General features: G+C 43.2%; 2 protein-coding genes across 2 annotated transcripts in view; both read right to left on the bottom strand.

Moving 5' to 3' along the window:
* The window catches only part of WDR35 (WD repeat domain 35), a 59,610-nt gene extending 59,175 nt beyond the window's left edge, over positions 1-435 (bottom strand). Inside the window, exon 1 of the mRNA XM_060027059.1 lies at positions 301-435. Within this exon, the coding sequence (XP_059883042.1) occupies positions 301-324 (24 nt within the window). The 5' untranslated portion in view covers positions 325-435. The remainder of the gene's footprint in view (positions 1-300) is intronic.
* A 3,024-nt stretch (positions 436-3,459) lies between these two features.
* On the bottom strand, positions 3,460-24,676 carry MATN3 (matrilin 3). The gene is made up of 9 exons (XM_060026335.1): positions 24,634-24,676; positions 23,268-23,780; positions 18,546-19,112; positions 15,639-15,764; positions 14,705-14,830; positions 12,965-13,090; positions 10,102-10,227; positions 5,153-5,263; positions 3,460-3,515 (listed from the first exon to the last, which is right to left on the bottom strand). Exons 1-9 carry the CDS (start codon positions 24,674-24,676, stop codon positions 3,460-3,462), a joined length of 1,794 nt encoding a protein of 597 aa, XP_059882318.1.
* Between the last annotated feature and the right edge of the window lie 343 nt (positions 24,677-25,019).

Below are 25,019 nucleotides of genomic sequence, written 5' to 3'. Positions count from 1 at the left end.
AGGTGAAGGAGGAAAGACAGGGCAGCACGAAGTGATCAGCCCTGCAGGCCCCCCAAAAGGACCTAACCAGGGGCAAGAATGGGAAAGAATCATGCGAGAGGGCTGCTGTCTCCGCCAAGGATTATTTGGGTCTTGGAGACCATCAGGCGGAGGTTCGAGGCTGGACCATGCAGGAAGGTGGGCGGAGGGACGTCGAAGCCGGGATCACCACTCATGGCCCTTCCGGCAGGATGCGGGAATCGCCCGCAGGTCGAGAGATCAGAGGAGGAGCGACGGCTCCGGGAAACCCGGGAAACTCACTTTCTTGCTCAAGTAAAAGAACATTCTGGGAACCCCGAGAGGACGACGCCAGCAGATAAAGCCCGACACAGGAAACTTCTTCTAAGCCGCCAATCGCTAGTACCCGCGGCTCTTGGAAGCTCCGGTCGCCCTGGCAACCGCCGCCGCTGGGTCGCATCCGGGGCGCCGAGGGACACTTCCGGCGTCGTCCTCGTCTCGCCGGGCGTCGTACGCCTGCGCGGACGTCGCGGGGCTGGTAGACCCGGTGTCGCGGGTAGGACCTGGTCGCTCTGCTCCTGGGCTTTTCTGCCCAGCGCCCTGGCTCGTAGCCTCAGCTGCCCTACGACTGGGCGGGCTTCGAGGACCGGCCACACCTCGGGTGGTCGCGGCGGAACTCGACTGAGGTGTCAGTACCAAGTCAGTAAGGGCGCCCATTAAAATGAGGTCGTAAAGATGAGGTGTTCTGTAAGCCCCGAAGTCCCAATATTGTGAAAGGAAAAAGTTATTTACTGTATTTGGTAGACTGGCGCCGTTGGCCAAATGAAGGTACAAACGTGCATTTTCAGAGCGTGCAAACCTTCCTTTGTGCCTTTGGGGATGGGAGAGCCCCCTGGAGCAATTTGGGGGTAGGAGATTTTGTTAATTGTTTGTTTTAGTACTTTTTAACAACTTGTTTAAGCTGTTACTGCAGCCTAAGGGTCCTTATAAAAAGAATAAGTGTGTACACTTGAAACTAACACAACATTGTAAATTACCTACACTTCAATTTTTTTTTTAATTTTTAAAAAGGAAAAAATATGTGTGAGCTGTGGGCTGTTACAGCAATAATTGCCATTGGGGCATAGCCTCCCATTTTTAAGTACTTGAGGTGTTTAGTATTTTCTTGCCTGTGGTCCACTGTATTCTTTTTCTACCTTATTTCTTTCTTCAGTTCTCCTTGTCCTTTCTGAATGCTTGGAGAGTTACACACCACCACAATTTTAGACATAGCGCAGAAACTCCTATGAAATTATTCAGTCTCATCTGTTTTTTTAATTAGTCTCTGGTTTTACCTTTTACCATATTTGCGGCTACGCCTGTTGATTTGTATAATCTAGTGTGTACTTTATGCAACGGTAGCTAATTTCCCCACCTAGAGTCTTTCCCCATCTCAGGCAAATAACATTCAAATCCTTTGACCCAAGTCTCTTGCCTCACCCAGCATACTCGAAAATTGACAATGGTACTAGCCTTTCCTATTAAATCTAAACCCAAGCTAAAATCAGATCTTCCTTCGGTCTTAAAATGTTTTTACTTTGGTGCCCCCACTTTAAGCAAGCCAGTATGCTTTTTTTAATCCCACTATTCCTGTGTGCTTCCAAGGTCATTTTATATATCCTATGATGTTCCTGCTTCCTTGGCCAATTGCGCCTAGCCAAACGCACACATCAGGTCTCCCTGAGAAATCCTTCCCAAACTTAAGCCCGATCCCATTCAGATAATTTGTTTGTTTTCAAATGAATGTGTATCTTTTTCAGCACCAACTACATCCCTAAGATATGTTTGTTGGCAACGGATCACGGGCTCCCTATACTGGACTCAAGAAAAAAATCAATTATCTAAGCCAGGGGATTCCAGTCAACTGGTTAAGCTTAAGACATGATTAGTTCAAGCTATTGATGGTCACACTCTTGAAAATTTGTCTCTCTTTAAATACCTTTCCCTAGTTCTTGCACATGAGCTCTCATTTATTCCTCCTATAACACCATGTCTTTGTGATATATTAATATAACTAATTTGTGCTCAAATAAGTTTGGAAAATAATACTTGCTGTATGTCAGGTGCTTTCAAAAATGTTGAGCAATAACAATAAATGTTTCATATAATATTTACTGCCTTTGATGTGTTCATTTTTCATGTCTTCCCTTTACAGTTTATATTTTAGATTTTTTACTGTTTCTGGGTTTGCATCTGTAGGTTATATTTTCTTTTCAAGTGCATATATTAATGTACCCTCATCATTATTTTATCTGAATTTATGTAATTTTGTTTTATTCCCTCTCCCACAACAATCTTGATTAAAGCCTTTCTGTTTAACCTGAGCTTAAATTTTTAATTTTAAGAGCACGAGATTAAATTATAGGAGGAGTCACAGTATTGTGTCCTTTGACAAGAAACTGTTTCATTCAAAATAATTGTAATTCAGCTTAATTTAAGAAAATATGTTAATAGGCAAAGTTGATACAAGAGTTACCAAAAAAAAGCATGACAATAATATATAAAGATATTGACATTTTTATTATACTAAACACAACATAAACCAAGAAAAGAATGAGTAGTATACAATTTAAAGAACTATTTTTTCTAAGTTATAAGCATAAAAGCTGAAAAAAATTTATCAAATATGTAAGTGAAAAAAAAGAGTTAGTCTTATCATTAACATTTTAAAAGACATTAGGTTTTGTTACTTATTATACCAGTATTTATAAATATATAATTTTATTGACTGGATCCTAGAGTAAAACAGCAAAGTAAATTTAGGGTTTTTTGTCCTTGGTAAAAAATTTAACACTTCATTCACAACTAATTGTGTGTTTCTTTCTAACATCAGAATGAATGAAAAATGACATATAACAGTTCACTTAATCTGTATTAACTATATTTAGGTATGTGTATTACAATTTCCTGATCACAGCTTCAACAATACTCTGGCAAAAATGAGAAAAAAACAAAAAGTGATAAAGATATAGTTCTAAATTGTAGTCATCTCAATTTAATTATATGAACTTTTTATGTGTAAATACCCTGTACAATTTACACTCTAAAGTAACAGGACTGGTTTACACTATAAATACTATCAAGAGAACATCAAAAGTTCGCATTTTAAGCCTGGTTATCTTACTAATATAAACATTTAAAAATTAAATGGCTCAATTAGTAAAGAAAGAAAGAAATTATGAAACTTTTCACTCTGTTTCCTACCATTTCACAGTAATAGCTTAGAGACACTAAAATTTGCTCTTAATAAGGGACATTTATGTCCTTAGAAAAATGATACAGATTCTCCAGAAGATCCTCATACTACTTATCCAGTAACATTAAAGCATTGGTAATGGCAGATTACTAGCAGGAACACTGGAGTATGCCGAAGTAGTAAATACACCAAATGCTTCATATTTCCAGGTAAAAAAATTGAGGAATTTAACGATGTATTTGTCCATATTCATTTGCTTGCAACTTCTCCAAAATGTCATCAAGTGGCTAAGTTGTTAAGGCTAACACCGTATATTTTTAGACATTAGAAAATGCAAACACACTTTCAAACACTTCAATACAAGATTATATATATATATATTTAAGTTTTATTTTGAACAAAAAGAGTGAAATTGTTTTCTCACCAAAAATCTAATCTATCTAAAACTCAGATATTCTGTTCTTTAGCGAGCATGATATAAAGCAGTGGTCTTCAAACATTTTTCGTTCATATGTCCCCTAAAATAATTTTGACAAATAAGTGAATCTTGTGCATATTTAGAATACATGAAAATTTTCATCATAAGTTTTAGTTGCAAATATGCAATTTCTGCTATATTATAAATATTGATGCTTTAAAACAAAATTTAAATCAGTCTTTTAAATGTATCCCAGGTAATATTAATACTGTACTGAATTGTTACTACTGTTGTTCTTCTAAAATGAAATACTTCCTTGAATTTGTATTTCCTTTCTACTTCCTCCACAATTTTATTCTACTTTGAATCTTGGAAATCTGTTCTTTATCACTCTATTATACTTCTCTGATGTAAACTTCATACAAACAACAAGCACATACATATTTATATTGAAATTACCTTTGGATTAATTTTCTTTGACCATAAGGTGCTAAATTTTTTTAATCGTCTCAGTTGAGCTACCATTACAACTATTATGGGGACACAATTGATCCAAACAACGAGTAAGTCACAATTTTGACATAAAATCATTAAAAATAAAAGGTGAATTGTAATTAGAAAGGTATCTCCTAATGGGATGAATTGGGGGAGATGTGTTTATGAAGCTTAATTTAAAAGCTCTCTGGAGAGTTTACCTTTCCAAGATATTCACCTTAGTAAAGTTCAGGGTAAGTAAGAGGTATGCCTTTCTTGTATAAATTTAGGAGAATGGTGACACTGAAGTGAGAGATGGGAAAAGAGAATGCCAACTGACCCCAAGTTGCATTGTAGGCAGATCGATTTAAGGAAGTGAAGGATTTGGAAATTGATTCCTTTAAAATTTTCTGTGTCCCCACATACCCCTGGAAAGTCTCTGCATACCCCTAGGGTATCCCTATCACAGTCTGAATACCATGCCTCTAAGATCCCTAGGAAAGGTGTTGTTAACTTGAACTACGCTAAGAAAAAGTACTTTTCCTGAATTACTCCTTTGGCTAAAAAACTGATTTTGAAAGTTTCTGAGGTAGTACCGTGTTACATTTTGAAATCTGCTTTTTGACCACTTGGCTAGACAAAGCACACAGCTATGTGTCGTCTGAACTATCACACTCCATTAATCAGCTGACTCGTTTTGTACATGTACAGATTCTGAATAAGAAAATCATATTAAGGAATCAGGATAACAGCACTGTCAAATAGAGCACAATTAGGAGCTTATATTGCTATGGAAAAGCACTAGAAAAATAAATAATTACACAGCTCTTACATGTAAATAAGAATGGGTGTAACGGTCTTAAAACATTTTAAAAGAACTCAAGTAAAAAAATTAAAGCTGTGTATTACTGTGGCTCATCTTAAAACTTAATAAGGCACTTATCTTGTGCAATGTCCTAAAATGTCAGCTCAATTGTAGTACCTAAGCTGGCTTCAAGCGGAAGCAGAAAACCTTCCAGAAAGGATATGCTTGGTGTTCAGTCTCTGCAGATATGAGCTGACCTTATCCTGGAATGCCAGTGTGGCTTCACATGCACAAGCATCTTCTGTGGAGATGAGTCTTCGTGCTTCTGCAATGGCTGAGGACAATGACAATACACAAAATGTTATAGCTAATTAGAAATCATAGCAAATCAGGAAATCTGTGATTCAATACTTCCTTATATATATATATATTTTTTTTTTTTTTTTTTTGCGGTATGCGGGCCTCTCACTGTTGTGGCCTCTCCGCTCCGGAGGCGCAGGCTCAGCGGCCATGGCTCACGGGCCCAGCCGCTCCGCGGCATGTGGGATCCTCCCAGACCGGGGCACGAACCCGTGTCCCCTGCATCGGCAGGCGGACTCTCAACCACTGCGCCACCAGGGAAGCCCAATACTTCCATTTTTAATTCTTACCTAAATGCATTTTCTAGGAGATAAAAGAATATAAGAGCACATGGAAAGAGGAGAAAGTACTGTGGACTTTGTCACCAAAGAAACTGAGTTAGAGATGTTGAGGAAAAGTTTACAATTGTCAAAGCTGGGTGATGGTTATATGAGAGTTCACTCTATTGTTCTCTATACTTTTGTAATTGTCTGAAATTTTCCATGATATAAAGTAAATATTTAAGTTAATGCAGGGAGAAGCCAAGAATGCAGAGATAAGACAATCCCTTGTGATACTGTGTACTCATTACGAAATGAAAATGTTCACTATGGAGAACAGTGTGAGGTTCCTTTGAAAACCAAAAATAGACCTACCATATGATCCTGCAATCCCACTTCTGGGCAAATATCTGGAGAAAACCCTAATTTGAAAAGACACATGCACCCCAATGTTCATAGCAGCACTATTCACAATAGCCAAGACATAGAAACAACCTAAATGTCCATCGACAGATGAATGGATAAAGAAGATGTGGTACATATATACAATGGAATACTATTCAGCCATAAAAAGAATGAAATAATGCCATTTGCAGCAACATGGATGGACCTAGAGATTGTCATACTAAGTAAAGTAAGTCAGACAGAGAAAGACAAATATCATATATCACTTACATGTAGAATCTAAAAAAGTGATACAAATGAACTTATTTACAAAACAGAAATAGACTCACAGACATAGAAAACAGACTTATGGTTACCAAAGGGGATTGGGGGAAGGCGGAAGATAAATTAGGAGTTTGGGATTAAGATATATCCCTGCTATATATAAAATAGTTAAACAACAAGGACCTACTGTATAGTACAGGGAACTATACTCAGTATCTTGTAATAACCTATAATGTAAGAGAATCTGAAAAGTTATATATATATATATATATATATATATATATGTATATGTATATATTACTGAATCACTTTGCTATATACGTGACACTAACACAACATTGTAAATTAACTATACTTCAATTTTAAAAAATGAAAATGAGGAAAACGTTCCTCTATTTGTGTGGCCAAAACATTTCAAGGTTTAAAACTAGATAATTCCTGAATTCCTATACAGACTATTATTCTACTGAATGGTTTGAACTGAGAATTCTTGTTCTTACCCATAAATACTTTGGAACTAAAAATTCAGGTTTGTATTGACATTTAAGCAAAGAACGTGGGAGAATGATAATTCTAGCTCCAATTGCTTCTGTAATTCAGTGAGGCGGCTATTCCTACTCAATATCATAGCCCCTAAAGTTGCCTAACAGAAATAAGAGTAACTTCCAGATCTGAAGACTGATGAATAATCTTCCAACTGAGTAGTAGTACTGCTTGGGGAAAAGAGTAGTCCTTTGCTCTTCCATTTTCTCCCACATTCTATCCGTAAAATGTTACACAAAAATCCGAACGAACTTTTTGGTCAATACAAAGATAAGATACAGGGCTGGAGGACCATAAATTCACTTGATTTATCAATCTAGCTGTCTAAATCCTATTGAAACTTTTAGGGACAGCCAGCTCAAATCCCCATCTCGATCAGTAAATTAATAGTAAGCCAAAAAGTATCTACTGAATATCAAGTACATGCCCATCATCCCTGTACAGAGTATAAAATTGGTACCTATGATACTTTTCCAGCATATCTTGCCTGATAGCCTATAAGCTCTGTGAGGGTAGGGGCTCAGTGTAATATTCTCATTAAAACACCCCATAGAAAACTGGAAAACTGTGATGTTGCACAATTGAAAGTTGAGAGATGGATCCATTCACACTAGCAGCAAAAAGAATAAAATATTTAGGAATAAATTTAACAAAAGTAGTGCAAGACTTGTACAGTGCAAACCACAAAACATTAATCTGTCTCCAGTTCCTTCCTCGGGACCTAACAGAGTACTAGATATAGAACAGAAGTTCCATGAATACTTGCTGAACAAATAAGTGAATGGCTAAAGAAATGAGGTCAGAGCCTAAGCCATTATAAACCATTCTGGAATCCTCACCTTCCAGGAGAAGAAAAAATTCCCAAGACTGATTTTTCTGAAGATTAAACACTTAAGATAGGAAGACAGCACCCAGAAATACTCAAATGGTAAAAGCAAGCTGCTCCTTATTAACCCTCCCCCTCCCCAAGAAACTGATCCACACTTTACTTCAAATGAAGAAGTATCTGCTGAGTAACTGTCACGTGTTACGGTAGATGCTAAGAGTACAGACAAAATCTACTACCCGTGGTGGTTGGGGTCTATAGGAGCATAAAACCACAAGTCCAAAACTTGCATTTTCTTCCCCAAATCTGCTTCACTCTCAGTCCCCTTAGTAAAGATACCCCATCCTTCCAGCTGCTCAAGTGGAATAGGAAAGCCGTCCTACTCCGCCCCCATCCTATCCCCACATCCAGTTTATCACCAAGTCCTGTTCATCCTACCTTCAAAACATGTCTGGAATCAGTCTACTTCTATCACCTTGTCACCATCCTAGCCCAACTGCAATAGCCCCCGAACTGGTTGGTCTTCTTCTGCTCTTCATCCTCTTCAATCCGCTGTTCACACAGCAGCTAGAGTGAGGTTTTTTTGTTTTTTGTTTTTTGTTTTTTTTTGCGGTACGCGGACCTCTCACTGTTGTGGCCCCTCCCGCTGCGGAGCACAGGCTCCGGACGCGCAGGCTCAGCGGCCATGGCTCACGGGCCCAGCCGCTCCGCGGCACGTGGGATCTTCCCAGACCGGGATACGAACCCATGTCCCCTGCATCGGCAGGCGGACTCTCAACCACTGCGCCACCAGGGAAGCCCTAGAGTGACTTTTAAAAATATAAACAGCATGGTGCTGCTCCACTGCTAAAAACCCTCCATGACTTCCCATTTCTCGTAGAATTTCCCATGCCCCAGAGCAGCAGCATAGTTTGACCCCGCCTAACTCTCCAAACTGCCTTACCCCACACTTATCCCTGGCCGGTCATGCTTCCGTCAGACGGGTGGCCTTTCACCTCCTCTCCCCACTAAAGCCACCACTCAGGACCTGGCGTTGCTCTCCCTCCTTCCGCCAGCACTCCAGTCTCAACCTACCTCAGAGAGACCCTCCCAACCTGAAATAGGGTCCCCAACCCCCATTCTGTTCTCTTCCATCGCTGCTCTTAATTTATAAATGTGTTATGCACTCGTCTTTTCCCCCTAGACTGTTACCCAAGACCATACTTGTTTTGTTCATGATTGTATACCTAGTGCCTAGAACATAGCAGATGCTATATTTATTGATTGGATGAAGGAATGACTGAAGGAACACACAAGTAACCACAACACAAGGCATCCAGTGCTGAAAAAGAGGACACAGTTCAATGGAAGAATAAGGGGAATTCTGGTAGAGGGGGTAAAAACTGAACTAGTTCTGGAAATTAAACAAACAGACATTTTGTAACATTTGATTCACAAAAAGTAATTTATAGGACACTGATGTAAGTTATGATGCATAATAAAGACAGATGCCTCATAATGCATAAAAACGAATGCATGATAAACCCACTGCACAACTTAAGAATTAAAACATAACGAATGCTGTTGCAGAGACGTCATTTAAGAAGTGGAAATATAAATACAATCTAGGAGAAGATATTTGCAACACATAAAAACAACAACGAATTTATATCCAGACATGTGAAGAGTTGTTATGATAAGTAAGAAAAATATAAATAACCCAATAGAAAAATAAAGGCATAAATAGATAAGATCTTATTTTCCAGATAAGAGACTGAAGTGACAAATAAATATAAGAAGAGAAGCTTAGCCTCTTTAGTAACCAGGAAGTGGGGAAAAGAAAGACTACAGGGAGATACTTCTTTACATCTACCAGACTGACAAAAGTTTAATCCAACAAAACCAAACGTTGGCGAGGATGTGGTTCTTGGATTTTGACAAGCAGAAGAGGCAAGGGAAGCAGATTACAGTAAAGGATGGAGACAGGTGAGTACAGGGCATGCTCCAGGAATATCAAACAGTCCATGTGGCTGGATCACAGGTCTTGGAGAGAAGGAGTGAATCTGGGGCCAAATGTAGTGACAAAATGAAAAAGAGTGGTTACCTGGGGTAGGGAGAGTGGAATGGGGAGTTTTTGTTTAATGGGTACAGAGCTTTAGTTTGGGATGATAAAAAAAGTTCTGGAGATGGACAGTGGGATAGTTGCACAACAATGTGAATGTACTTAACACCACTGGACTACACTTAAAATGGTTAACATGCTAGATTTTATGTCATGTATATTTTACTGTAATTAAAGAAAAACCTGGACTTAGGGAGAGACTTTAATTAGGAAAAAAAAAATGGAATCAGACCATGGAGGGAAGGATGCCTGGTGGAAAGGTAGAATTATTTCATTCTGAAGACATTTGGGAACCACTGGAGAATTCTGACCCAGGAGCAAGACTCAGAAGCGTGCTTCAGACTTGGAGACGGGAAAGCTCACTCCTAAGACTGTCCTAGCACATGAATTAGGCTTAAAGGGACAGTCTTTACCTGAACATGTCTTCTTGTCTTCATTCAAGGTGTAGCCAGTATAACAATCGCAGTGGTAAGACGCGGCCCCGTCATTCACACAGATGTGCTGGCACCCATGAGAGCCCAGTGCACACTGGTCACGAACTGACCAGGAATGGGTCAGGAAAGAGAATATTCACAAATTACAACTGGAAACTAAACACAGACTTCCGGGAGAAAGAAGCTTTGGTTCGGTGCCAACAAGTGCAGCAAATGAATCCTACAGTCGTCAGCAACGCGTCTCCCACGTTTCAGAAGGAGAGAGCCTCTTTTCCCGTTCCCTATCCCACACCCCTTTCCTTGTTATCTCTTGCAGCTATCTCGGTGCCTTCTCTTTTTTGCTATCTGCAGTCCTGGGGCTGCACTGAGTCTTGATTCTATTCCAGAACTTATCTCCAGCCTTTCCTGATGACCATGAATACCTGCAACCTCTCCAGCTATACACAGATCATCTTCACCATCACCAAAAATAAATTATTAGGGACCTACCTGCACATGGAGTTACATTTGATGCTGCACAAAAACTATGTTGACCAAGGGCCTGCCCTTGATGCTTAAAGTGGGACAGAAAACACTGGCCTGCACACACACACGCATACACACACACACACACACACACACAGAGAAGAAATAATAACAATGATGATGATGACGATGGTGATGATGTGTATGACTGGATAGGGAAGTATTGTGTCTGTCACAAGTAAATACATTACAAGGAACAAGGGCTTCCTGGGATACATAGGTTCTTCCTCAGCCATTGCAGAAGCCAAACTACTTTATTTGTTCTCCTCTAACTCTCCTCTTAAGTGTCATTTTATGCTCACAAACCTTCCATGGCTCACTATTGCCTGTAAAACAGCTGTTCATGAAGCGTAAGGCCCTAGGTAATCTATCCATAGTGTCTTTCCAACTTTCACACTGATATTCCCCTTCACTACTACAATTCAGATGTTTCCAGCAAAATGCCTACTAGCAGAACATTTTGTTTTCCCCTCAGCCCAGCTTAGCAGCGACTCTGGCGATAACAAGTGGATATGCCTGCAGTCCCTGGCCCGTGATCTGGGGCTCCACATTTAATTTACAGGCCTTGCCACTGCCCAGCAAGGGGAAGGCAGGCCATTAGAGGGGATCTGACCCAGTTTTAGAATGGCATCCATTATTGCTGTAAAATATATAAATACCAACTTCTCACCATCTCGTCTTTTCCTTCTATCTCCTTTTGCTGTCCTGTGCTTTGTACCATGAGACGTGTAGCTTAGTGTTTGAGAGCATATGTAACCACCAGAGCAAGTGCCTGGGTTCAGATCCTGGCTCTGCTACTCACTAGGCAAGTGACCATAGGCAAGTTACTTTGTCTGTGCCTCAGTTTCCTTGTAAAGTTGCTGTGAGCAGTAAATGTGTGACTGTGCCTAAAATGCCTAGAACGTGCATGGTACCCAGTAGGCACTGAAGAATGTTGGCAAACCGTTATCTGGAAGTGTTGCCTGGAGTAGTCTGCCTTAACTGAAAATCTCCTTTGATTTCTTTCTTTAATAAAATGGTCCATTTTATGCCATAATATCTGTTAGTTTACATGTAAATGTGTTTTTGTTTCCTTTTCCCAGGTCTTCAGATTAAAGGTCCTGCTTAAAGTACCAAGAGGGATACTTGTAACGGTTTGAGAAGTGCAGCCTTGAGTCCTTTCCATCCAACTGACTTAGTCCCACCCCCTGAACAAACCAGTGCAAGCCACTCCCCTTGCCCTTGCCCTCTCCACTCCTCCATCTAAGCCTTATCCGCCCTCCTGCCGAGGCCCACCTCCAGTCCCAGCCCTCTGTGTCCATCCCAGACCTCCTGCCTCCCAGCCCCTCCCACCCTTAGTCACTGTCGGTCCCTCTCCCTGGCTAAGAGTCCCTGCTTTCTTAAGGTGCTGTTTCTCCTTGCACCCAGCCTGTACGTAGCTCAGAGGCAGAAGCTGACGCTTCCTTACAACCCCACAGTGCTTAGCAGAGTCCTGGGAACAAAATAGGTGCTCAGAACTCTTTTATTGATCTCATTTTAAAAAAAAAAGGGGGGGAATTAGTGATATGCCACTTCCTTTAATCTCTCTTGAAAAGGTCACACATTACAGCTCAAGGAAGAGGAAAGCATACAGAAAATCTAAAAAAATATTGAATATGCCAAAACTAAACACCACCCTGAGAGCTAGGAATTTCTCTTAGGAGTGGTTTTACATTACAAATGCCACTCTGTTCTGCCAGTGAGTTTAAATCAAATTAATGAGGATTAGCAGTTCTGGCATGGGCTTCCTCGCCAAGTTATAAGTCTCACATTCACGCAAGACTGATCATCTAGAAACTGTCAGGGAACGACTTGCTTCAAACTTACTGGAAGATCTGTGTAGGTCTAATTCAGACATTTACAAAGCCTCCTTTACTAAAACGATCTGGCTTTAAGATTAATGCTACAGAAAAGTTCCAGGCCAAGTTTTAATTGGAAAAAGATCAGTTCAGCCTATCACACCAAATACTTACTGTCCAGCTGACTTCCTCTAAAGTTTCCTATTTGCTTTACAGAGCTATAAAATTTTCCTGGATTAGGACCGTATATTCAATTAGCTTTTCTTATATCCCCCACTCCCTACCCATTACCCAGTAATTTTCTGAAGTGAGCTATGTTTGGAAAACCTAGTGAGCTCACTGCCTCCTGAGCAATGTTTACCTTGGTCTGAAGAGCATGGTAGAATGTCTGAAGCCCGATTCCTTACATTACCTTTACGAATCTCTCTTGGTGAAATGCAAGTTGGTTTCACTGCAGTAGAAAGAGCCCCGGATGAAAGAATTTACTGAGTGGACCTTACCTGAACACGTTTTTTTATCTTCATTCAGAGTGTAGCCCTCGTAGCATTCACAGTGATGAGACCCAGCTCTGTCATTCACACAAATGTGCTGACAGTCGTGTGTGCCCAAAGCACACTGATCTTGAGCTGCCCAACAGAAGTCCAGAAGAAAAGATGTTAAACGTGGAAAAGTCTTTTATCAGCCATATAGAGAAATCTTCTTATTTGCAGCTAGCGATGCAGAGAGGAAAACTTATCAGAAACCACTCAAAGCCATCAGTAATATCTGTTCTCACTAGGAATTAGCTGAGTAAAACAAACTCCTACACACACAATACTTATGCTTCTATTTTTCCCCACCCCTTTTCAGAATCATCTATACTGAGCTTTTTTTTTTTGCGGTACGCGGGCCTCGCACTGTTGTGGCCTCTCCCGTTGCGGAGCACAGGCTCCGGACGCGCAGGCTCAGCGGCCATGGCTCATGGGCCCAGCCGCTCCGCGGCATGTGGGATCTTCCCAGACCGGGGCACGGACCCGTGTCGCCTGCATCGGGAGGTGGACTCTCAACCACTGCGCCACCAGGGAAGCCCTATACTGAGCTCTTATAATCGAAGTATCTCATGAATACTTTCTAAAGCATTCCTTTTAGATTTGTTGTATTTATGCTGAATCAGAGGGATTCTAACAGCTGGGGGACGAATTATACTAGAATCAGAAAGACATAGAATTAGAGTTTGAAGAAACTGTAGCTCGACCCTCTCCTGTAATAAATGAGGAAACTGAGTCCAAAGGAGACCAAATGACTCAGAACAGCATCAGAACTCAAGACCCAAATTGCTACTCAATGTATTTTTCTCTGTACTGACATGATATTTTTTAACTTTTTTTTTTTATCTTTGAGCTTTTTGTTTTGAAATCACTTCAGGCTTATGAAAAAGTTTCAAAAATAGTGAAAAAAATCCAGTACTTCACCCCGTTTCCCCAAATGTTAACATCCTATATAAGCACAGTGTAATTACCAAAACCAGGAAACTAATACTGATACAATGCCATTAACTAACCTACAGACCTTATTCAAATTTTGCCAATGGTTCCACCACTAATGTCCTTCTTCTGGTCCAGGATCCAATCCAGGATCACACATTGCATTAAGTTGTCACATCTCCTTAGTTTCCGCCAATCTGGGACATTTCTTTAGTCTGTCTTTGCCTTTCATGACTGTGACACTTTTGAAAATTACTGAAAAATTAGTTTGTAGAATGTCTCTCAATTTGGGTTTGTCTGAGGTTTCCTCATGATTCTGAATTTTTAGCAAGAATACCACAGAAGTGCTATTGTGCCCTCAGAACATCATGTCAGGAGATGCATGACGTCACTGTGTGTTATTGCTGGTGATGTTAACTCTGATGTCTTGGTTGAAGTGGTGTCTGCCAGGTTTCTCCACTATGGAATGACTGCTTTTCTTTCTGTAAGTAGTAAGTTCCTTGTGGGCTGTTATTTGATTTTCACATACTAAATTGTCTTTAGATTCTGGAAAGGACTCTTAGGGCTGGGTACAGAGAAGGAAATAACACACTCACACATGTGGGTCATGAGAGACACATGCTGCCATTTGTAACTTTTCTAATAAGAAAGGGGAAAAGCCCAAGATGGCAAGAGAGGAAAAGAGACCGAGCTCCCCGTCGATGTGACCCCCGCCAAACACTGACTAGGGAGACAGGTAAACAGGGAGGCAACAGTAAAGCCTCTGCCCCCACTTACCCGAACACGTTTTCCTGTCTTCATTTAAGGTATAACCTTCATAGCACTCACAATGATAAGAGCCATTTCTGTCGTTCACACAGATGTGTTCACAGCCGTGAGTGTTAAGAGCACACTTATTAATAACTATCAAAAGATGATCAGGACAAATGTCAACACATGGAAAACATGGCAAATAAATAACTACGGGCCACACCACACACACACACACACAAACACACACACACACACACACACAGTGCTAATGAAATGGGACAGCTTGGCACGAGAGGAAGCCTGCTGGACTGGGTGGGAACCCACTTCGTCTTGACTCTTTCACTAACAGACCCCATGACATGGGTAGGTAAGTCTTCTCCCTTCTTGTGGAGGTCTCAATTTCATTTTCTATAAAATGAGCAGGTTGAATTAAATGATCTCTAAGTTTTCTTCCTCTCAAAAGCTTTTTTCCAGGATTTAACAAATTGGACCTAATTCCCACTCTTCATCGATTGTACGTGAGTATTCATAGAGCAGATGAGTGAGAGCCTCCCTAGATTTTCTTCCACTTCTAGATTCCATGAATCTTCTACGGTCACAGACAGGTAAGAGGAGCTTGTATTTAATGAAATAAAACCCAGGAAAAAAAAAATCCAAAACCTCAAAAGGACGAAGAGTTTTGGCCCCCTTCCTCACTAGCCCTTTTCCCTACTAGCCCTTCTCTCTAAACCTAGTAATAAGTACTGTAATAGGTACTTAAACTATTACATTACTTATAGTATTACATACTGTTTTAGGTATTACCTCACTTTTCTCCTCATGTTCCTTTTCAAGAAAAGTCATTGATAACAGTAAATCCCCCACAGGGCAGTTAGGAGAAAAGCATAATGCCAGTCCAAAGCCTGGGGTGAGTCCCCAGATAAGTTTCCATCAGCCACCACCCCTTAAGCAGCCTCACCTGAACACGTCTTCTTATCGGCATTCAAGGAATATCCTTGGCTGCACTCACAGTGGTGCTTGCCTTCCCCGTCACTGACACACACATGCTGGCACTGGTGTGTGCCCAGCGCGCATGGGTCCAGAGCTGTGCAAAGGAAATTTACAACAGTCAGCGTCGACAGGTAAGAAGCATTTCAGATACTTCCTCCTGTGTCAAAACAACATCACTCTCCAGGTTCGTCTCTGATTCTATCTTTAGTTCACTCTAAAAATTGGCTACTTGTTTCCTGCCCCGGGTTTATTATAAATACCAGTCTCAGTAATGTTTAAATTGTAACTAATTTAAAATCATAGATCTTGTGGTTGACTTTCTCAAAAAAGAAAGGGAATTTTGAATTTGGAGCTGAAGCCAAACACTTTACATGAATCAGGCAATTCGATATTTTATTCAATGTATCCACCTAGCCAGAAAAAAAGACTTTTGCTTCCCAACAGAAAGAAGGGAACAGTAATGTACTTCCTGAAGTTCTATGAGCTAGTGGTCCCACTGCCACCAGAACCCAGTTTCCAACGGTTCTATAGTTTGTGTCTAAACAGAATTCACACCCAGGCTTTCCTCTAGGCCTGGAACCCACTCACTCTTGGGCAGCAATACATGTTTGAAATTGCAAATGGTGGAGGGCAACGTAGGTAACTGCCTTCCGAATATGCGGCATGGGTTCCTAAGCCCAAATGTATACGCATGCGACTCTCATATCTGCCAGGAGAATAAACTTACGTGCTATATACAAACCAGTAAAAAGAAAAGGAAGAAAACAACAAATTAGATTACATTAGCTAAACTGTATCCTCATTTTTTGCTCCTGGAGCCATTTTTAACCTCAGATTTTTTTCCCCCAGTGACATGTTTTGATAAAAGAATCAATGAATTTAGTCATTTCTGAGAAACCAAGGAGGCCTGTTGCAGGAGGCTGGCACCCCTGTGGCAGGTCACCCAGCCTCCACTATTTTGGCAACAGGACAGGTTAATATTTTCCCAAGAAGGGCCTTCTCATGGAATAATCTTTCCAGCTCGTTAACTACAACAGCTACCTCTCAGTCTTTTTTCCATAGAGAGGATATTTTCCCCCCAGAACAAGCAGATCTTTCGTACCAGAATGAAAAGATGACCACTCACCACTTGTTACTTTATGTCCTTCAAGCCCAACCCCAGGTGCTATCTTTGAGACCCAGCCTTGCCATAGACCAGCATCTTTATGGAAAAGTTCTCACCCACAAACACAGGGGGGTTTTCTGGGAGAAAGAAAGCTATTTTCTTTTGGGAAACCAATGAATGCTGAGTCAATGCCACCGAAGCCAAGGACAGCTTGTGAAGACCCAGTGTCCTAGGGCAGGAAAGATAAAGGGTCCCTGGCCAGGTCTGGTTGAGATGAGGCCAGACTTTGCTCCAGACCGAGACTTCGTCTCTCATTTCCTGACAAATTGTTGATTGCTGAGTTTCACATTCATTTATATATAAAGTCTCCTTGAAATTTACAATTGTAATGATTGGTTCACTTGTTTGTCTCACCCCCAGCCGCAGACTGCTGCTTGATGGTAGGAGGGACTACCTTATCTTTGTATCATCAGTGATCAATAAACACATGTTGAAAAAACAAATGTGAAATAGATTATATAGCAAAAGGTATCTACATTTTAAAATTCACCTGAACTAGAAATTTGTCCACACCTGCTTAGATAATTCCACAGAGGGCTTTGAAAGATTATCTCCAAATGATAAAAAATAAAGCATGACTATAGAAAGAAAGAAAGAAACAAAGAAACAAAGGAAGACAGAAATTTTTAAAAGAAAAACAAAAATAAATTTAAAAGTAAAAATTAAAAAGTTTGAGTCCCACAAATTCATAATCCTGGTCAGTGACCACAGATAAACCCGAGCCTTGAATGGATTCATATTCATGGGTTTGGCTGATTCATGCTAAAGATTCTAATTAAATCAGCATGTTTGGATTTAAGCTCCATCCTAAAGGAAGAAAGGAGAAGAACAGTAACAGAATAATTAAAAAATTAAAAAAAAACAAAAAATACCCTGCTTCTTGCTATCTCACAAGTGAGCTGAAATCCTAACCTTCCTGGTCCCTAAGCGTCTCCCTCCACAGGGAATAATCAGACACCGAGCTGAATCTGAAAACTGGAGTATTCACTAAGTGTACACACTGACTGACAGTTACACTGGGATATAAGCCGGCTGATCTTTCCACAGACAGACACAGTCCCCGACTTCTGCCCCAAAAACAAGCAGAGTTCTGTTAAATCTAGAGATGGAAAAACTAAAGAAAATATCTGGAAAAAATGTGGTGGGCAGAGGGGAGAAGAGAGGTGTCTGGAGATTTTTTTATTTGTATTTTTTTCTGACCCCATCAGGGAATAGCAGGATCATGTACCTTGGATATTTCCAGAATTTCACATTTCTAATGCAAACACAAAGATTTTTATGAGCAAACCAAGTTATATATAAGGCAGCTCTATATTTCTAAACCAACAAAGTATGTTTAAGTTGCTAAAAAAAAAAAAAAAGAGGGCTTCCCTGGTGGCGCAGTGGTTGGGAGTCCGCCTGCCGATGCAGGGGACGTGGGTTCGTGCCCTGGTCCGGGAGGATCCCTCATGCCGCGGAGCGGCTGGGCCCGTGGGCCATGGCCGCTGGGCCTGCGCGTCCGAGGCCTGTGCTCCGCGACGGGAGAGGCCACAACAGTGAGAGGCCCGCGCACCGCAAAAAAAACAAAAAAAAGAAATACACACATATGAAAAAGTATTGCTTATATTTAAGTTTTCCATAAATTTCCACCAAAAAAGAATAAATCTCTTTTTTTTGGATACACAATGTCTGACTATATAACATCTTTTCTAGTTGGAAGCAAAGACTTACCACAAAAGGTTTCCTGGAATCTAGAGGAAAGTTTCTCAATGACCCCATAGGTCTCCACATAGAAAACGTGCTCGTCCAGGGGCTCACTGGCCATCATCCTGAGGGACTCCATGTCTGCCCGGTCCACGCCCACGGCGTACAGCTCAATACCGGATGCCTGGGCCCGAGCCGCCACTTCATTCACCTGATCCTGGGGCCGCCCATCTGTCACAATGATGGCCACCTTAGGGATGTTGGAAGCGGGTCCCCGAGCTCCTGCCTCCACTGTGAAAGCTTCGTCCATCGCTGTCTGGATGGCCAGGCCCGACATGGTCCCTGTGGACAAGGGTGTGATCCGCGCCACGGCCTGTTTCAGGGACTGCTTATCCGAGTGGGTCTGGAGATGGAACTCGATCTTCACGGTGCTGGCGTAGTTCACCACTGCCACCCGCGTGTCTGCCGGCCCGATGTCCAGAGTGTCAATTACCCGTGAGATAAAGGTTTTTACTTTGGTGAACTCCAGAGGCCGTACACTACGAGAACTATCAATGATAAACACCAAGTCCAAGGGCATGCTCTTGCAAACACCTGCAAAGAAGGGTGTGAGAAACAGACATGACTAAGCGATGAGCAGACCACAGTCAAAAATGGGGCAGTTCTGGGACTTCCTTGACAGTCCAGTGGTTAGGACTCCACGCTTCCACTGCACGGGGCGAGGGTTGATCCCTGGTCCGGGAACTAAGATCCCACATGCCCGTGCTGCCAGGCCAACACAAACAAACAAAAAAAAAACAAGAAAGAAATGGGGTCAGTTCTCCCACCCAGAGAGTTCTGGCCAGCATCCCTTGATCCCAAATACCCCACTGTCTGCTGTCTTCCCCAAGACCACCCTCCCTTTGGATGTTGAAAGCACTGAGGCCTTCAGGATTCCCTAGTGAGAATTCACATAGAGGTGTGACATTTCCCCAAATATCTCCCCTACAGGCTGGCTGAGTCTTGAAATTTCACTGGGAACCTTATCCTTCTGCTTAAAGTTTTGTTCAAGGGTTCCTCTAGACTCCCAGGAATGAATGGATTCCAGACCTCTCTTGGGCTTCTTGGCCATCAGAGGCAATGGGACAGTGACCCTGAATCGTGTGAAAGGTGAACTCAGGGCACCCTCACTGCACCCTCCCCTGCCTGCCCAGGCCTCAGAGCCCCTCGGGCAATGGCAGAGTGTGAGGTAAGGCACACTGGTGCTCTCGTGCTGGCCTCCTTCTTTTACTCCATTTCCAAGGCGGTGAAAACTGCTCCAGAGTAGCCCTAAATTCTCCCTCCATCTGGTCATTCACTCACGTTTAGTGAACTTTGAGGTCCAACTAGCCCTGAGTTACAGTTTGAAAGTGGAAAGAAGGATAACAACTTAATCTGGTCCCTGTTGACTTCCATCTTTGTCAGTATGTCTTGTTTTAAGAAGCAGAGATTTTGACCTAGTATCTGTCCTACTGTCCCCACCAAAGTGTCTTAGTCACCTCTCTTTCATTTTTTCATTCACCAAATATATTTTTTTGAGAGCCTACCATGTATTAAGCCATGGGGCTACAAAAGCAAATAAGCCAGATTCCCTGCCCTCAAGAAACTTGCATCGTTCCCACACAAAAGTACCTGGCACACTGCAGCAACACAATACATTTTTGTTTTCAGCACATCCTTCTTATCCTTTTTTCCTCTAATCTCGTTCTATACTCCTCCCTCTCCTAGCCACCCAAATCAAATCCAAAAGTCAGGACTAGCTAAGAAAGAAGCCATTCCTCTTCTTTCAACACACACACACACGCACGCACACGCACACGCACATGCACACACACACCAAGCCCTGAATGGAAATGAGATCCTTGGGCATGAAGTGTCATTCAGGGTTCTTTTCTTTCCTAATAGGGGGCTGGAAATTGATGCAACTCTAAGAAGGCAATTTACTCAGTGTGTAGGGGGAAAAGGTATAGGTATTTATTCATTCAAAATAAATTCCTAGGCTAAGCAGTTGATGACAGAAAAAGCCCAGTCTGGAGCAGGAATTATGCCTGTTTTCTTTTAAAAACTGAAAAGTATCCTCTTGGTTTTAGCCTGATTCCTAGAGGTATTAACTAAAACAATAAATAATATCCTACTTTCAATAACACTGAGGGATCACAGGATTCCAACACAACAACCCTGTGAAGTTAGAGATGCAGAGGTTGTTTTTATACCCATTTTACAGGCGAGAAAACTGAGTCTCAGGAAGCTGTAAGACCTAGAAAGTGGTAGAAAATAGCGGTAGATTGCACTCCAGGTTTCCTGACTCCCAGCCCAAAGGGACCTTTCATTTCATGGTTGCCTCTCTCTGAAGGAACATTTTCTACTACCAAAATTAACATTACCTCATGTACCTAGTAAACATCCTGCTTGGTGACTTTGAGCCACCAGCCTGAAATATGCTGTGCGTCATGTATTTAGCTAGGTCAAAAGGAATTAATTCTTTAAAAAAAAAAAAACCCTCCAGAATTTCATTTCGTCCCTAATTACCATGCATCGAAAGCAAAGAAGAAGAAAATCCTTCCAGGAGTTGGATCTGGATGTTTTTGCATAATTTGAGTAAAGGGAAAACTACATGTGATACAAACCCATATCTGACAATGCTGTCACTAACACCCAAGTGGTGTCCTTACTAATATCGAGGCTATGTTCTTGTAAGTAAACATGCAGGATTCCTTGCTTCTTCACTTGATTTTTCACATGGAATCATCTATGGGAGGTCACAGGGGTGTGGTGGGCAGGAATAATGCCCCCCAAAGATGTCCATGTCCTAATCCCCAGAACCTGTAATTATGTTAATTTACATGGTAAAGGAGACTTTGCATGTGTGATTACGTTAAAGGCTTGAGATTGAGGATGTTGTCCTGGATTATTCTGGTGGGTCCAATGTAATTACAACAGCTCCCAGAGTGGAAGAGAGAGGCAGAAGAGGAGATCTGAGAGATGACATGTGAGGACTCATCCTGCCTTTGGCGGCTTTGAAAATGGAGGGAAAAGGCCATGAGCCAAGGAATGAGGGCGGCCTCTACAAGCTGAAAAAGGCAAAGAAACGGATTCTCCTCTAAGGTCTTTCCAAAAGGAACATGTCCCTGCTGACACCTTAATTTTAGTCCAGTGAGACTAGTGTCAGACTTCTGAGCCACAGAACTCTTAGATAATAAATGTGTGTTGTTTTAAGCCACTAAGTTCATGGTAATTTATTACAGCAGGAATAGAAAATACAGGGGGCTTGACTCAGATGGCAGGACATTCTGTGAGCATCTGCTTACTTCCTGATTCAGACCCCCTCATCATTAATTGTTTTTGAATCTCACTCCCCTTTACTAGATAACAGCACTTTGATTCTCAGAAACCAAGAAAATGAGAATCTGAATTTCCTAAAATGTTTCCTTACTCACAATAACTGTCCATTTCTGATAGCTCTGCTAGAAATAAAAGCCCATAGCAAAGCTTAGCAGTTTCTGGGTGCAAAAAGAAGTGAATTTGAAAAAGGGTGGAATGTTGTGTTTATTAAAGAATTATCATTCAATATTGGTTTGGGTTTCAGGTAATAAAGGACCAGTACTGCATAGGAGGAACATTGACCACCCCACGCAGAATCCCTCCTCTCCCTCCCAGATGCTTCCCCAAGGGAGGTGGATCAGGACAAGAGGTAAAATTAACTTCTAGGAGAAAGGCTTCTCCCCTACCCCCATTCCTGGCCTGGAGCAACCAACTGATTACTAACTGAATTGAACGGTGGTGAACCCTGGCACTCCCTGTCTCAATGACAATGCTCTCGCCATATCAAATCCAGCCCACTGGAGCTGATGCAGGAAAGAATCCTTTGTGCTCTTCCTCAACATTATCCAGAAAGGTGCAGGAGGGGTAGACAACACAAATCAACCTGGGCCATGAAGCATCACTGGCCAGATGAGACTGGACATCCAGAAAATGGTTTGATGTAGCCTCTCTTTAAAGCAGGACTTTAACAAGTCTGATGCTGGACTTTTTGGTAATGAAGATAAAATCTTATGTAAACCATATTGAGAGCTTGGTAGCTTGAAGCAGTGGAAAGTTCCATGCTTGGGTTATCTGAGCCCTGAGTTTTATTCTGGGCTCTGACACTGATTTGCTGGGTCCCCTCCCCTTGACGAGCCTCAGTTTCCCTATATGTGCTGTCAGGGGCTGTGTCAGATGATCTTCCCTCTCTGCTGCTCTAGGATTTTTGCTCAACCAGAGAACTAAAAGCAGAATTTCAGGAAAGGTTTACTGAGCTGAACCAGAGGTGGGTCTAGGACAGAGAGCTGAGAGGCGCCTGGTGTTCCCACGGCTGCCCCATCCTCCCTGCCCAAATCTCAGGGGGCAGTTGCTGGAGTTTGACCTTCAGGAGACCCAAAGTCTAGCCCTGACTATGAGTGACCTTGGGCATCTCTCTCTTCCCTTCTCTGGACCTCAGTATCCCCACAAGATTCATCGGGGAGGGGATCTTTCTCCTGCACCACAGTCTGGCTCCGGCTGGGATGGAGGGAATACCTGGTGGATGACGGAGGCTTTTCCTCCTCATTCAACGCCTGATGCCCCTGCCCACCCAACATCCCGCCCGGCCCCGGCCGGGGATCTCCCTCCTTCCTGGAGGGTGTCCCTCCCTGAGGCCCTCTCAGGTCCCTCTCAGCCTGGGGTCCCTCTCCCGTCCCCGCCCAGGCCGTGTACCTGCGCCGCGGGCCCCGCCGTGCTGGCCGGCCCCAGAATAGGGCGTGCCGGTGGGGGCGGCCGGAGCGGGACGGCGTCCGGGGCTGCCCCCTGGGCCGCGGGTCCCCAACCTCAGGAAGCCGGGGCGGTCCAGGGGGCCGGGGACGGCGGGGGGTGGCAGCAGCAGCAGCTGCCAGAGCAGCAGGAGCAGTCCCGGCAGATGTCGCAGCATCGTGGGCTTGGCGCTGCTGCCCGTGTGCGTCGGGGGTCGTCGCTCCCTCGCTGGCTGGGTCAGTCGTGGGCCCGTGCGCCGCTCCCGGGCGGCCAATTTAAAGGTCCCGCGGCCGTGGGCCCCGCCCCGCAGCCTTCGGTCCCGCCCCTCGGCCGTAGGCCCCGCCCAGCGAACCAGTCCGGGGCCGCGCGCCGCCAGCTCAGTGCATTCCCGCGGCTGGCGTGGAATGTCTGGGGCCTCTCGGCCGGCGGCGCGGTGCCCGACTCCGGCCCGCCGCCGCCGCCGCCCCTCCCGCCCCTGCCCTGCGCCGGCCCGGTCTCGTCTGGGTGGTCTCGGCCCGGTGCCTCCCGGCCGGGCTCTGCTTCCCTCCAAACTTCTGCCTCGCTGTACACCCGGGGCCTGGTCGACCCCACTCGTCTGGCCAGGGCCCCAGGCTCCCGGTTCAGGAGGCCCGAGCTCTGCCGTCCAGCTCCGTTCAGGTTTGCCTGCCTCAAGGTTTCACCTCCATCCTCACACCACATTCCTTTCCCCTACCAAGTAACCCAGGTTTTTCTGTGGGCTCTCTGTAAAAAAAATTAAAACTAAAAAAGGCTCATAGATTGTACCAGCATGAATAGACATGCTTTCATCGCAGCTTCAAAAATCCATAAACATTTGAACTTACATTACCAGGACTAGAAAGTCAAACATACATTCCCCAGAGAGCCCCCTGTGAGCTGGAAGGACAGCCTGTACCACAGGCTTCGAAGGCTCTCCCTTTATCCCACTTCCTCCCCAGAAGAGTGATGGTGGCAGCACAGGACTGGAGGCTGCCCAGGGGACCCTCCAGGAACTCACAGTCTACTGGCAGAGAAAGATGCATAAATGATGTACCTGTCTAAGGGAACAAAACACACTGAATTCAAGGAGAGACTGGCTCTGCCTGAGGAAACCAGTAAGGCTTCTAAACTAGCTTTTAAAAGCTACACTCCACACAGGAACCTTAAAACCACTTCTCTTCTTAAACCTTGCAACTTCACTTCCAGTAAAATCCGAGCTCCTTTTCATGGCCACCTCGTCTACTGAACTGACCACATCTGGAACTGTACTCTGCTCTCCATGCGTCAACCACACTACCCTTCCCTCTGTCCTGGAGGACACCAAGCTTGTTCCCACCTTGTGGCCTTGGCACCTGGTTGTCCCACTTCCCATCTGCCATCTTCTCCCCCCACCCTAACACACCCGTCTCCCTCTCATCACCTCAGAGCAGTGGTCCACCCTAACACACCCGTCTCCCTCTCATCACCTCAGAGCAGTAGTTCTCAAACAATTTCTCATCTCATCAAACCTCACAGAATCTACACACTCCGTCAGTATCCATGGGAGCAGCTTATTAGGACATTGAGAGTCATAAGGAGGGAAAACATCTCTCAGCTCCCAGTGAGAATTCACCAATTTCAAAGAATCTTAGAAGAAGCTAGAATGTTATCATAATGGGAAAGGGACACTAAGAATATTGAAAGAAGTTATGCCAAGGTGAGAAGGGCTTGCCAAACACAATG

Source organism: Delphinus delphis, chromosome 12 (assembly GCF_949987515.2).
Source record: "Delphinus delphis chromosome 12, mDelDel1.2, whole genome shotgun sequence".
In the NCBI taxonomy this organism is placed as follows: Eukaryota; Metazoa; Chordata; class Mammalia; order Artiodactyla; family Delphinidae; genus Delphinus; species Delphinus delphis.
The sequence above is the reverse complement of the archived record's forward strand: the minus strand, read 5'-3'. Positions and strand labels throughout refer to the sequence as shown.